General features: G+C 40.8%; 1 protein-coding gene across 3 annotated transcripts in view; it reads right to left on the reverse strand.

The window, feature by feature from the left end:
• LOC129822600 (calcium-binding protein 8) overlaps positions 1-15,001 on the reverse strand; it is a 107,534-nt gene extending 92,533 nt beyond the window's left edge. Inside the window, exon 1 of one of the 3 annotated variants that reach the window (XM_055880962.1) lies at positions 14,267-15,001. Coding sequence is in view for 2 of the 3 variants with exons in the window: in XM_055880961.1 (XP_055736936.1) it covers positions 12,537-12,715 (179 nt within the window). In the remaining variant the exon portion in view is untranslated. Of the gene's footprint in view, positions 1-12,536; positions 13,363-14,266 lie in introns of those variants that run through there. The other 2 variants (XM_055880961.1, XM_055880963.1) reach the window with 2 other exon arrangements.
• Between the last annotated feature and the right edge of the window lie 710 nt (positions 15,002-15,711).

The following is a 15,711-nucleotide window of genomic DNA, read 5'->3' on the forward strand; positions in this document are numbered from 1 at the left end:
ATGCAACCTATATTTATGTTTATTTATATTCCCTTTTGTACTTTAACTATTTGCACATCATTACAACACTGTATTTAGACATAATATGACATTTGAAATGTCTTTATTCTTTTGGAACTTTTGTGAGTGTAATGTTAACTGTACATTTTTTATTGTTTATTTAACTTTTGTTTATTATCTATTTCACTTGATTTGTCAATGTAAACATATGTTTCCCTTGCCAATAAAGCCCCTTAAATTGGAGAGAGAGAGAGAGTGAGAGAGTGTGTGTGAGAGAGAGAGAGAGAAAGAGATCTAATTTTATGTGTCACATGCTTTGTAAAACAACAGGTGTAAACTAGGTGTAAACTAACCGTTCAGAGAAAAATAGAAAAATTATTGAAAAAAGAATAACACAATGAATAAATATACAAAGAGTAACTTGGGTAATTGATATGTACATACAGGTAGGGACTAGGCGACATGATAAGCAGAAGCAGCAGCGTATGTGATGACTAAAAAAAGGGTCAATGCCGATAGTCCGGGTAGCTATTTCGTTAACTACACTGAACAAAAATATAAACACAACATGCAACAATTTCAAAGATTTTACTGAGTTAAAATAAGGAATCAGGAATCAGTCCATTTAAATTAATTAGGCCCTAATCTATGGATTTAAAATGACCGGGAATAAAGATTTGCATTTGTTGGTCACAGACACCTTAAAAAAAGTTACGGGTTTGGATCAGAAAACCAGGCATTACCTGGTGTGACCACCATTGCTGGATATTGACTGGAACGAGAATATGCTGTCGTACACGTTGATCCAGAGCATCCCAAACATGCTCGATGGATGACATGTCGGGTGAGTATGCAGGCCATGGAAGAACGGGGACATTTTCAGCTTCCAGGAATTGTGTACAGATCCTTGCGACATAGGGCTTATGCTGGAATATGAGGCGATAGCGCCAGATGAATAGCACGACAACAGGAAAATTCCCTTTGATAAAATGCAATTGTGTTCATAGTCCGCAGCTTATGCCTGCTCATACCATAACCACAACACCATCATGGGTAATTCTGTTCACAACGTTGACATCAGCAAACCGCTCGCCCACACGACACCATACACACATGGTCTGCGGTTGTGAGGCCAGTTGGGTGTACTGCCAATTGCACGCTCCCTCAAAATTTGAGACATCTGTGGCATTGTGTTGTGTGACAAAACTGCACATTTTAGAGTGGCCTTTTTAATGTCCCCAGCACAAGGAGCACCTGTGTAATGTTCATGCTGTTTAATCAGTTTATTGATATGCCACACCTGTCAGGTGGATGGATTATCTTGGCAAAGGAGAAATGCTCACCAACAGGGATGTAAACAAATGTGTGCAAATAATTCGAGATAAATAAGATTTTGTGCGTATGGAAAATTTTGGGATCTTTTATTTCAGCTCATGAAATATGGGACCAGCACTTTGCATGTTGTGTTTATAATTTTGTTCAGTATATTTAACCAACTATTTAGCAGTGTTATGGCTTTGGTTAGACGCTGTTCAGGGTCCTGTTGGTTCCAGACTTCGTTCATCGGTGCCACTTGCAGTGTGGTAGCAAAAAGAACAGTCTATGACTTTGGTGGCTGGAGTCTTTGTCAATTTTTGGGGCCTTCCTCTTACAACGCATGGTATGGAGGTCCTGGATGGCAAGGAGATTGGCCCCTGTGATGTACTGGACCGTACGCACTACCCTCTGTAACGGCTTACAGTCAGATACCAAGCAGTTGCCATACCAAGCGGTGATGCAACCAGTCAAGATGCTAATGGTGCAGCTGTAGACATTTTTGAGGATCTGAGAGCCCATGACAAATATTTTCAGCCTCTTGAGGGGGAAAAGGTGTTGTCGTTCCTTCTTCACTACTGTGTTGGTGTGTTTGGACCATGATAATTCCTTAGTGATGTGGACACCGAGGAACTTGAAGCTCTTGACCCGCTCCACTACAGCCCTTTCGATGTGGATGGGGGCGTGCTCAGCTCTTCGTTTCCTGTAGTCCACGATCAGCTCCTTCGTCTTGCACCCCTGAGGGGCCCCCGTGTTGAGATAGAGAGTGAAGAACAAAAGAGAGAGAGGAAAGAAAGGAAACGAGAGAGAGAGAGAGGAAAAGAGACTAGAGCTCCTGTCTGTCTGCCCGAGTGCCCAAACAACAAGCTGTAACACAAACATGGCTGACCTCTATCATTAGCCTGCAGTACATGGTGCTGAACGTGATGGAGAGCGAACACTGGCACTGCCAGTTCATCTGATTGGCAGTAATTATAGCAGGTTAGGGGGAGTGAGGGCTGGAGTTACTGAGGCTTCTCTGAGCCTGCACCGTCTACATCAGATAGTCTGTGAGCTTAGAGACTCAGAGTTCTATATGCTGCTGCTCACACAAGCCTACCGATGGTCTTCAACAGTGAGTTAGTGGGACATGTTACTCTTTGAAAACGAATGGGGAAATGACAAGAACATGAGACCCTTACATAATCCTTACATAATGTTACAGTATGTCCACGCAGTAATTATGCACATTTGGAATACCTTTATAATAGAAGGATAAACAACATGCTGAGTCAAAAGTTGACCCTTACTTGGAAACTGAGATCTACCTTGAGTTATCTTTTTCCCACGTGATATAATCAAAAAACACAATACAAACCAAACGAACAGAAAATGACGATATTCAGATCCCAAAGTAGTAGTTACACTCTCCCACTTGGTCGCAGGTTCAGGATGGGCTGAAGAATTGCAACATTTACCTGGAGCTAACTCTGCAAATAGCACTGCTGGTTGACTTGAAAAACCATAGTCAGTCGATCAATAATATAATAATAATCTTAGCAAAAATGTTTATCTTCAATTTACAATCTGTAGAAACTATGAGAATAGAAAGATTCAGAACTTTTGTGAAACATCACAGCACAATTGAAAAAATATGGCAATTAGAAATCAAAACTGGATGGTTTTCAGAGATAGATGAAGGGGTTGAGGGTAGCTAACAAAAAAAACTAAAAAAAGATTACTAATGTAAAATATACTGTGTCTGTAAAAATGTTATATACTGAACAAGAATATAAATGCAACATGCAACAGTTTCAATGATTTTACTGAGTTACAGTTCATATAAGGAAATCAGTCAATTAAAATAAATTCATTAGGCCCTAATCTATGGATTTCACATGACTGGGCAGGGGTGCAGTGACCCACTTGGGAGAAAGGCCCACCCACTGGGGAATCAGAATGAGTTTTCCCCACAAAAGGGCTTTATTACACACATAAACACTCCTCAGTTTCATCAACTGTCCAGGAAGCTGATCTCAGACGATCCCGCAGGTGAAAAAGGCGAATGTGGAGGTCCTGGGCTGGCGTGGTTACACGTGGTCTGCGGTTGTGAGGCCAGTTGGACGTACTTCCTAATTCTCTAAAATTATGTTGGAGGCTTATGGTAGAGAAATTAACATTAAATGATCTGGCAACAGCTCTGGTTGACATTCCTGCAGTCAGCATGCCAATTGCACGCTCTCGCAAAACTTGAGACATCTGCATTGTGTTGTGTGATAAAACTGCACATTTTAGAGTGGCCTTTTATTATCTCCAGCACAAGGTACACCTGTGTAATGATCATGCTGTTTAATCAGCTTCTTGATATTTCACACCTGTCAGGTGAATGGATTATTTTGTCAAAGGCGAAATGCTCACGAACGGGGATGTAAACAAATCTGTGCACAAAATTTGAGAGAAATAAGCTTTTTGTGCATATGGAACATTTCTGGGATCTTTTATTTCAGCTCATGAAACATGGGACTACACTTTACATGCTGCGTTTATATTTTTGTTCAGTATAGTATGTATAAACTGGAAATGGAAGCCTAAGTATTGTTGTCCATTCGTTTTCTTCAATTAGCTGAGGGTTGGTAGGATTAGGGGAAAATAATAAAGAAGGAAAATATATTTATTAATAAAATACAGTATATATTTAAAATAATATATATTTACAAAAAATATATATATGGGGGATTGGAAATGGTGCAGACAACTACATTGATAGAAGCCACAATCTTTGCACTTTGAGATATCAGCTGATGTAAGAAGGGCTTTATAAATAAATTTGATCTGATTTGAATCTATCTGCAATAATAATGCTGAAATACTCCCCCATAAAAAAAGTAATAATAAATCACCTCTCCCACTGTGATGCTAGCATGACAAGGGGGTGTGTTTTCCTATTCATTATTGAATAAATCGAAGCCCAGGGGTATAACAGAACAGAAAATAAAAACAGGGAGCGAGAGAGAGCGCAGGGGATTTGGGCGCAAGCACTTCCTTGCTCTAATTGGCTTCTGTTTTGATTAGACACTGAGAGGAGGATAGGGGGACTCTTGAAACTGAATGAGGAGTTGAAAGAAAAAGAAAGAGGCTATGTGTGATTAAACATTTTAAAATCCACTGTACCACTCAGAACCATGTAGCTCATAGGCCAAAGGGTAAGGTGGGCTACACTTTCTCAGCTGAACACTCCCCCAACCAACACTCTCAATTGAGGGACATTTGTCATGGTTTGGTTTGCAACCACTCTCCAGCTGAGCAATGTGTGACATGGTTTCCAGCTTGAGAGCCATCCACCCCACTTAAACGTATAGCTACCTCCTACATCTATACCTTACTTCCCTAACCACACAGTTACCTCATTTTCTCTACGTCCTGGGTTCAGATACGTATGACAGTACAAGCAGTGTTGTTGCACTCATTGGAACGAACAAGGCCCTATAATTGCAATAGCTATGCTCGTCATACCAGCACCTTAATGGAACACACACCCCCCCTCAGAATGTAAAGTTGAGGTAAGGATCTGGAACTCAAAGCTTAGACTGATAAGTCTCGATCCATTTCTATATCACTTCGGTATGTGTTATTGATCACTTCCTCTGTTAAAAATGTTGACAACAACAAAAACACACTGGGAGTGACTCGTAAAACTTCACAGCCACTTAAATGTACCATCAACTTTTGGGGAACTCATTTGAGGATTCAGAGATGCATGCATCACACTCAGGGTGGTAAGAAGACATATGAAATTGAACAGATGAGTCTCTTCATTCAGAGTTTGGTACACAGTATTTACAGGTGGTGACTCCACAACCCTGTTGTGGTTAGAGTTTGATGGTCAACTATTTGTGTTGGCAGTTGGCAATCCACTGGAAGGTACACTTATGTGAGACAAAATACTACATCATTTGAGGAAATGTACAGTACAGCTTCAGGTAATGTAATCATGCAACCTAATCCTGTTCGTCCCCATTGGCACCATAGATATGTAGAAGTCCAACAGAGACCTGTGATTAAAAAGTGATTCAGACTCATCTTGTTTGTCAGCAAACGTGAAAGTGAGTGTACCGTTGACTGTGCCAAGAGATTGCTTTTTGTGAGCTTTCAAGGTTGTTCCAATTGGCTTTCTTTGTTTCTTAAGTCATCCATCAAAGAATAAACAACATTCATCTGTCACTGCTAATATAATCATTAGTCTGGTCTATTTTCCTGTAATTTAATAACAAGGCTAACTTATCTGTCTTGTGGCAGTATTTTTCTGAGAATGTAACATATTACTGCACTCTCATCACTGAAATAATGCTGTACCCCATATAAACAGTATTGATAAACTGATTGTCATTTTTAACAAGTTTTCGTAGGAGTATTCAGTGCCACATTGTGTGCTAGTTTTAATTTATCTTGGGGACCTAATATCATTACAATAAGCTCACTTTGGTGTTTATATATATTGTATCTCCATGGTCCTACTATACATAAGGATTTGTCTCACGTTTCTGACACTTTAAGAGCTCCTCTGTGTAACAGCCTTATGTAAGCCAGAGCTTTGCAGCAGATATGGAGTGAATACAGAGCAGGGAGAGAATAACCAGACAGGTCCTTTCTACTTTGGGGGTCTTCTACAGACCCAGGTGTAGGTTATTGATTCTCTTCCCACAACCCCTGTATCTCTGCATGTGGAGCACCGTGAGTCTGGCAAGTGAGAGTATAGGTTAGTAAACCTATAACCATGGATAAAATGACCATGGATAGAACAGAACTACATGTAACTGAAACAAGATGTATGTTTAATTCCAGAGAGACAGCACAGAATTGGGCCAACGAAACCATCCGCTACTGTACTGTATACAGTTGAAGTCGGAAGTTCACATACACCTTAGTCAAACACATTTAAACTCAGTTTTTCACAATTCCTGACATTTAATCCTAGTAAAAATTCCCCGTCTTAGGTCAGTTAGGATCACCACTTTATTTTAAGAATATGAAATGTCAGAATAATTGTAGGGAGAATTATTTATTTCAACTTATATTTCTTTCATCACATTCCCAGTGGGTCAGAAGTATACATTCACTCAATTAGTATTTGGTAGCATTGCCATTAAATTGTTTAACTTGGGTCAAATGTTTCGGGTAGCCTTCCACAAGCTTCCCACAATAAGTTGGGTGACTTTTGGCCCATTCCTCCTGACAGAGCTGGTGTAACTGAGTCAGTTCTGCCCACACATTTTCTATGGGATTGAGGTCAGGGATTTGTGATGGCCACTCCAGTACCTTGACTTTGTTGTCCTTAAGCCATTTTGCCACAACTTTGGAAGTATGCTTGGCGTCATTGTCCATTTGGGAGACCCATTTGAGACCAAGCTTTAACTTCCTGACTGATGTCTTGAGATGTTGCTTCAATATATCCACATAATTGTCCTTCCTCATAATGCCATCTATTTTGTGAAGTGCACCAGTCCCTCCTGCAGCAAAGCACCCCCACAACATGATGCTACCAACCCCGTGCTTCACAGTTGGGATGGTGTTCTTCGGCTTGCAAGCTTCCCCCTTTTTCCTCCTAACATAACGATGGTCCTTATGGCCAAACAGTTCTATTTTTGTTTCATCAGACCAGAGGACATTTCTCCAAAAAGTACGATCTTTGTCCTCATGTGCAGTTGCAAACCATAGTCTGGCTTTTTTATGGCGGTTTTGGAGCAGTGGCTTCTTCCTTGCTGAGCGGCCTTTCAGGTTATGAAGATATAGGACTCGTTTTACTGTGGATATAGATACTTTTGTACCTGTTTCCTTCTCCATCTTCACAAGGTCCTTTGCTGTTGTTCTGGGATTGATTTGCACTTTTCGCACCGAAGTACGTTTATCTCTAAGAGACAGAACGCGTCTCCTTCCTGAATGGTATGACGGCTGTGTGGTCCCATGGTGTTTACACTTGCGTACTATTGTTTGTACAGATGAACAGAGTACCTTCATGGTGTTTGGAAATTGCTCCCAAGGATGAACCAGACTTGTGGAGGACTACAATTTTTCTTCTGAGGTCTTGGCTGATTTCTTTTGATTTTCCCATGATGTCAAGCAAAGAGGCACTGTTTGAAGGTAGGCCTTGCAATACATCCACAGGTACACCTCCAATTGACTCAAATGATGTCAATTAGCCTATCAGAAGCTTCTAAAGCCATGACATCATTTTCTGGAATTTTCTAAGCTGTTTAAAGGCACAGTCAACTTAGTGTATGTAAACTTCTGACCCACTAGAATTGTGATACAGTGAATTATAAGTGAAATAATCTGTCTGTAAACAATTGTTGGAAAAATGACTTGTGTCATGCACAAAGTTATGTCCTAACCTTCTTACCAAAACTGTAGTTTGTTGACAAGAAATTTGTGGAGTGGTTGGAAAACGAGTTTTAATGACTCCAACATAAGTGTATGTAAACTTCCGACTTCAACTGTACATAGTTCAAACAGCAGGACAGTGCTGGGCTAACTAAACCATCCGCTACTATACTGTAGACATAGTTCAAACAGCAGGACAGAGCTGTGCTAACTAAACCATCCACTACTATACTGTAGACATAGTTCAAACAGCAGGACAGAGCTGTGCTAACTAAACCATCCGCTACTATACTGTAGACATAGTTCAAACAGCAGGACAGAGCTGGGCTAACTAAACCATCCGCTACTATACTGTAGACATAGTTCAAACAGCAGGACAGAGCTGTGCTAACTAAACCATCCACTACTATACTGTAGACATAGTTCAAACAGCAGGACAGAGCTGTGCTAACTAAACCATCCGCTACTATACTGTAGACATAGTTCAAACAGCAGGACAGAGCTGGGCTAACTAAACCATCCGCTACTATACTGTATACATAGTTCAAACAGCAGGACAGTGTTGGGCTAACTAAACCATCCGCTACTATACTGTATACATAGTTCAAACAGCAGGACAGAGTTGAACAAACATCAGTGAGAGACAGAGTACACACACATATGCACTCAGGCACACACACACACACACACAGAGTTGGCTCCAGACCCTGCAGTAGATCGACCAGAAGTGGCAACAAATCCCACTCTAGAAAAGTATCTATTGTCTTTTCATTATTTAGTGATTCAAATGCATAATGTTACCCCCCATTAGTTAAAATATAGGCATACAATACAGAAAGCAGAGGTGGTCTGGATTTCACTCTGGGATTTACAGCCTAATAAAATAGGCAGTAGAAATGCCTCATATTGAGATATAATCATTAGATCAAGCATCAATATTTCAGAGTGGTGTAGGCTAGACGCTCAGTATGCAAACTTTTGCCTCTAACACTGGAAGCATGCCTGTATATTCTCTATGACAGATGTTTTTTTTTTACAGAGGTCTTCAAAAGATGTCACATTTAATTTGCATTAATAATAGACCGTAAAACAGAGACGCAGCCAGCCAGTCTGTAATGTATATCCAATACATCATAGCCCAAACAGAGCACTAAACTTGCAATTGGCTAGTCTGTTAAATCGGGAGGGAAATCAAGACAGTGTACAGCACTATGTGTAGTAAACATTGCATAGCGACAATTCCTTTTACAGTAGCCAAAACAACACCTAACTGTAATGGTTCTGTGAAACCGAATACAATGTCCTGTACATAATGATTTATCATATATCCATTACTAATGGAAAACTCATTACTAATGGTGAGCTTTAAAACCAACCTGTGAGAGACAGCGAGAGAGAGAAGCTACATTCCACCTGCTTGGAATATTATGCATCAGGCCCCACTGCATCACCAGACCACAAATGATACTGTATATTACAGCTTGCCCTCAGGGAGTGGGTCAGAAGGCTATGTAGATATCTGTGGAGGAGAGGTGGAGGCAAGGTATGACCATTAGCCTGCCATCTACAGGGGTACGTAGCCTCAGTCCTAAGGGAGTGCTGGAAGGCATGACTAATCAACCTGTTGTCTCACTTAGGATTGTGCCTGTGTCCAGAGGCTAATCATGACACCAATGTCTTGAGGCATACAGAGGGGAGCAAGGCATGACCAATCAACCTGCTGTGTCAGTGAAGGCCAAGCCTGTGTGTGTGTCCTGTCCCAAGGAATGACTAATCTACCTGCTGCTCAACAAAATATGAAACCCATGTCCTGAAGGCAAGGCAGAGCAAGGCATGGCGAATCAACCTGCTGCTAAAGGACCAACGCTGTGTGTCCAGACTCCAGAGGGTAGGCGTGACTAATCAAACTGCAGGCTGACTGCAGGCCGCAGCAGTGTTATGCATTGGCCTTGTCTGTAATGCCCGGGGAGACCTGATGGCCAGTCCTCACTTCCAACGCCACAGCACGCACGCACGCACACACACAAAGTACATTTTATGATGGCGTTAGACAACGTAACGTATGGTGTTAAGATACTCAGAATTGGATCAGAACAACAAAATTAGCATAGGGCCACATGAAACAAAATTCACACAAAAGTTATGGAAGATGCAATTCATGTGCAAAATCTTATCAAAATTAAGTTGATTCACACATACACTACCATTCAAAAGCTTGGGGTCACTTAGAAATGTCCTTGTTTTTTAAAGAAAAGCAAAAACAATTGTCCATGAACATAACATCAAATTGATCAGAAATACACTGTAGACATTGTTAATGTTGTAAATGACTATTGTAGCTGGAAACGGCTGATTTGTATGGAATATCTACATAAGCGTACAGAGGCCCATTATCAGCAACCATCACTCCTGTGTTCCAATGGTACGTTGTGTTAGCTAATCCAAGTTTATCATTTTAAAAGGCTAATTGATCATTAAAAAAACCTTTTGCAATTATGTTAGCACAGATGAAAACTGTTGTTCTAAATAAAGAAGTAATACAACTTGCCTTTTTAAACTATTTGAATATATGGAGCATTAGCATTTGTGGGTTCGATTACAGGCTCAAAATGGCCAGAAACAAAGAACTTTCTTCTGAAACTCGTCAGTCTATTCTTGTTCTGAGAAATGAAGGCTATTCCATGCGAGAAATTGCCAAGAAACTGAAGATCTCGTACACCGCTGTGTACTACTCCCTTCACAAAACAGCGCAAACTGTCTCTAACCAGAATAGAAAGTGGAGTGGGAGGCCCCGGTGCACAACTGAGCAAGAGGACAAGGACATTAGAGTGTCTAGTTTGAGAAACAAACGCCTCACAAGTACTCAACTGGCAGCTTCTTTAAATGGTACCCGCAAAACATCAGTCTCAATGTCAAAAGTGAAGAGGCGACTCCGGGATGCTGGTCTTCTAGGCAAGTTCCTCTGTCCAGTGTCTGTGTTCTTTTGCCCATCTAAATCATTTATTTTTATTGGCCAGTCTGAGATATGGCTTTTTCTTTGCAACTCTGCCTAGAAGGCCAGCGTCCGGAGTCGCCTCTTCACTGTTGACAATGAGAGTTTCAGAAGAAAGTTATTTGTTTCTGGCCATTTGAGCCTGTAATCGAACCCACAAATGCTAATCCTCCAGATACTCAACTAGTCTAAAGAAGGCCAGTTTTATTGCTTCTTTAATCAGAACAACAGTTTTCAGCTGTGCTAACATAATTGCAAAACGGTTTTCTAATGATCAATTAGCCTTTTTAAATTATAAACTTGGATTAGCTAACACAATGTACCACAGGAACACAGGAGTGATGGTTGCTGATAATGGGCCTCTGTACGTCGATGTAGATATTCCATTAAAAAATCTGCTGTTTTCAGCTACAATAGTCATTTCCAACATTAACAATGTCTACACTTTATTTCTGATCAATTTTATGTTATTTTAATATCTTTAAAAATATCTTTCTTTAAAGAACAAGGACATTTCTAAGTGACCCCAAACTTTTGAACGGTAGTGCATACTTTAAGTTACAGTGCAGAAGCAGGTACACAGCACAATGCAAGACATCCAACAGCCAAGATCGTAACTGTTATACTGTATAGTTAAGCTGGTGCTGAATATTCATCCTGTAGTTCATATTCATAGCTCCTTCTGCTCCACAGAGGGCTAAAAACAGCCTCATCACACTGCTTTAAAACATCTCTAGTTATGAAAACCCTTCACTGGTTTGTACAGCGTACATAGCCAAAAAAAGGAATGGTGATAATGTTGATCTATCCTACACACACAGTAAACAATGATACTGTAGAAATATAAATTAAGATTGAGGATTGACACCCGCCAATGTGGCCATGGCTGACAGTTGATATCAGATCATAACCTGTCCATGCTTATTGACAACACAATTTACTCCCTCCGCAGTCTCTAGGAGAAGAGCCGTGTCAACACATAACTAAACCCAGAGCCTACATATACCTCCTTTACCATGACTAGTCTGGTGTAAATAAATACAGTATACAGTATAAAGCCTTTGGCCAACTACTGAAGGTAAGGTGCAGCAGAGTGACAACAGCAGTACCTCTGCTGCATTTCCTCCAGTGGAGAAGTCTAAATGGCACAATGACATGATACATTTCCTCATGATGCCTTATGCAAAGTGTAATACACCTTTGGGTCTTTGCACCTCAAAAAGCACAAGAAAGAAGATTGACACCCACCATCTCAGATTTTGACAATTTCTTTGGATCCTGATGTCTTACCCATTGTTAGAAAAAGCTTAGTCCAAAGTAGATGTTAGGTACAATAAATACTGAATATTATATGAATCCTATAAATTAAAATGGCCATTTTGGGTGTGACCAATTAGCTTAATATCGCAGAGATCAAATTATTTTCCAGAATGCTTATCTTCTCTGTTTTTATCTACAGTACCGATTTCAGAACAATCTGAAAAGGTGGGTGTCATGGCTTGCTGAAATGACATTGAACGACTCCATTGAGTCATCATCTGCCATGAGCTTTATGGCTTTAATCTGAACTTTAAAAATCTTTCAATACAGCCATTAAAAACTAGCCGCAAAAGGACAGACAATAAACTATGATTGAAGACAAGTGATGTTAATGTATACCACCAATATTGATTACAACTCTGGTATTATATATTCAAGTGACAAAGGAAAGATAACAAAATAAATATTCTGCAACTATAGTATACTGTGTGAAAAGCCAACCAGACAATTCCTAGTCCCACACAGCTCAGTTTACTACACAGGTTATACGTGTATGTGAGCAGAAGGTTGTTGGAGATCCCAGTTTCCCAGTCCCTGCTGTTCTTTTGCTTACCCATACTGATCCCCATACTCTGTGGTGGGGTACAGATGCAGTGCAACAGGCTCCTTCACCGAGCTCTCCATCAGGTCTCTGGGGGTAGGGGTTCCTGAGCCCGGTAACTCTCCCTCTCCTTCTCCTCCTACCTCAGGTACAGGCTCCTCTGTCCAACCCAGAGGCTCCTGCTCTGTCATCTCCTCCTCTATCGGACGGTTCCGCAGGCAGAGATTCCTAGTCCTAAACACAGCAGCAGCAGGGTGCCTGTCCCCAGACAACTGAGCCCGACTGCTGCCTCCCGAATTTGGGCTTCTCCCAAAGCAGCAGCATCAGTATCAGGAAATCCGTTATTAATATTTGAGCCATGGAACTCACTCACTCTCTCCCATTCTCTCTCACTCACTCAATCACTCAAACATTCCTCCACATGGGGAAACACGGTTGAAGACTCATTATTGAGTCTTCAACCGCCTGAATTTGATTTGATTTATTGAGTCCCAATGACTGACACAGCCTTTCCTCTGCAGCTGCGGCTGCGCTAGCGCTCACACCGAGCAGCGTGTATTCACAGCGCGTAGCAGCATCATGTGCGAAAAGAGAAGGTCGAAAAAGGCTACCTGGTGCGCGACATTCTTAAAAATATGTGACATGCAACGATAAGCAAACTTAAAATGAGGGCGTCACCGCAAGGCTCAGCAGTGATACAGGCTCAGAGGAGCGCCCATAGCGCCTCACAGCCCCCGCGGGATGGACAATCGGCTCGCTGAGGCAAGGTGTTCTAATGAAATGTGTGAAAACAGAAATTCACACCTCCAGAACATCACAGCTCTCCAGAAGAACTTCCGGTAAATGGATAACAACACACTCATCATCAGTATGATAGAGGGTCAGTGTTGACATGAATGATCTGATAATCATAATGCATTTGGATCAGTTATCAGTCTTAATCAGTCACAAAAATTAAATGTAACCCTTATTTAACTAGGCAAGTCAGTTAAGAACAAATTATTATTTAAAATGACAGCCAAACCCGGAAGACGCTGGGCCAATTATTCGCCGCCCTATGGGACTCCCAATCACGGCCTGATGTGATACAGCCTGGATTCGAACCAGGGACTGTAGTGACCCTTCTTGCATTGAGATGCAGTGCCTTAGACCGCTGCGCCACTCGGGAGCCCATTTGTCTTGTTCTTTTCTTATTTACACTAAAATATGCAGTGTCTTGTGATCAAAATCAAAATTAACTCGCTAATTCATGCCATCGTAGGCCTGCCATACAAGATCGAAATGATGATGCAGTGCTGTGATTAGCCTACAGTTGTTCTCTTTATCTACTTCACAATGTCAACATAAATGTTTCATTTATTGATTTTCGAATAAAGCTTATTCTCTATCACAATACCACCAATAGAGTGTAATTATGATGGTCTGATGAAGACTTTGCTATTAATTAAGCCTACTCTAAAATAAAGCCAGAGGATGAATTCGATTCCATATAACACAAATTTAAGCAATTCTAAAATTCAAACATCATACTGAAACACTGAAATACTCCATCCAAAATTATATTCACTCCATCAAAGAATGACCAATCATACTAGACAGAGGAACGTATGCTATTAAATAACAACAAGTGTATAATAACCACCTTGTCTAAGGCAGTCGAAAATGGGCTATTTCCAATGGGTACCGAAAAGTTCAAATGTTACTGAATATGACTCAAATTATATCTCGAATTCCAGACTTACCCTTTTTGGAGAGCAGTGGGTTGTCTTTGAAAGCAATTAATCAAATCCGTAGTCGACAGGATTCCCGAGTTAGACGCACTTGGATCCAGTTAAAATACCTCGCCTGAATTCTCATAAATGTTGGTCGTTTTTTATTGTTGAAATAAAATATTCAATTTTAGCTACAATGTGGAACAATTTACCCACCACAACAAAAGGATGCGTTGGTTGGTCGTCTTTCTATTGACAAATCCATGCATAGCCTACTGGGCACATTCACTGCCCCAGTTCCAGCCGGCGCAATTGAACGGTAGCACTTTTGGACCAAGTCCCATAAATTTTAACAGCCCCTATCAGTCCACACCATATCCACATGCTACATTGATATTAGGTGCTCGCTGCTTATAAAATGTGTCCTAAGTAACACAAGCCGTTTGTTTCGTGTAACTGTCCTAACGCTGCCAGATGTATTGGTGCCGAACGCCTGGAGAGATTGACACTTCGAGCCTTCAGCGGCGTTCAAGAAGACGCTCCTACACAATCAATGTCTCAGGAGTTCGGTGTTTAACGGTTGTTTGCCTCGCAAATCCACGTGTTCATGTAAATTCTAGGTTTTTCTACGGAGACACTGTTCCCAACCTTATGAAAATGGTTCAGTCATAATTTCTTCTTCCACAGGCTGTTGTTAACCAATGTGCCCCCCGCGCTCAACAAAGAGAAACTGACCAGGCAAGAGTCATTGCTCAACTGGTTTAGCACAGCCTACTATCCGTTAGGTCTGCGCCCCTTATCGAAAAGTGGGCTCATTTGCATCCCAATTTGGAAATGTGGGAAGCTCCAAAATAAATGACAACAATTATGAAAATGTTTATCTTATACAATTAGGGAACTTTAATATCAATAAAAACATTTAAAAATTGACATGCATAGCCATTGCCCTTTTGAGGTTACAAATGGCTAATATAGCCCATTAATTGTCTTCCATACATTTCAGGAAATTTAGATGAAATGGTCATTGGTCACCTAAATCCATCTCATTCATGTTTTTCAAAACTTCATTTTATCTTCCTTTTGGGTGTTCTAGACTTTCCGGCATTTTCAGAAGATTAAACGCACTGTATAATTAACATTCCGGAGACTCCTGTTGCAACATTATAGTCTGCATGAATAGAGCGAGATTGCTATAGATTTCACAGTCGCAACAGAATAATTGTAGTTTTCCCCATTATACTGAACCATATCTCCAGAAATTCTCTTGACAGGCACTCCTCCCCCGGAGGAGGACTGTGAGCAAAAAAATGTCTTTGGCATTTCTAACACACCGGACCATTCTTTTCTGTTAGGCCCCCACACTGTCCATTTTTTCCTCGAGACTCCTACACAGGCATGTTGTTTGACAGATAAGCTTAATTTAACGCTAAAAACCGATGTTACACAGGCCCACTGGGCTAATAAATGTACTAGCC

The sequence above is a fragment of the Salvelinus fontinalis genome, chromosome 24 (assembly GCF_029448725.1).
Source record: "Salvelinus fontinalis isolate EN_2023a chromosome 24, ASM2944872v1, whole genome shotgun sequence".
NCBI lineage: Eukaryota > Metazoa > Chordata > Actinopteri > Salmoniformes > Salmonidae > Salvelinus > Salvelinus fontinalis.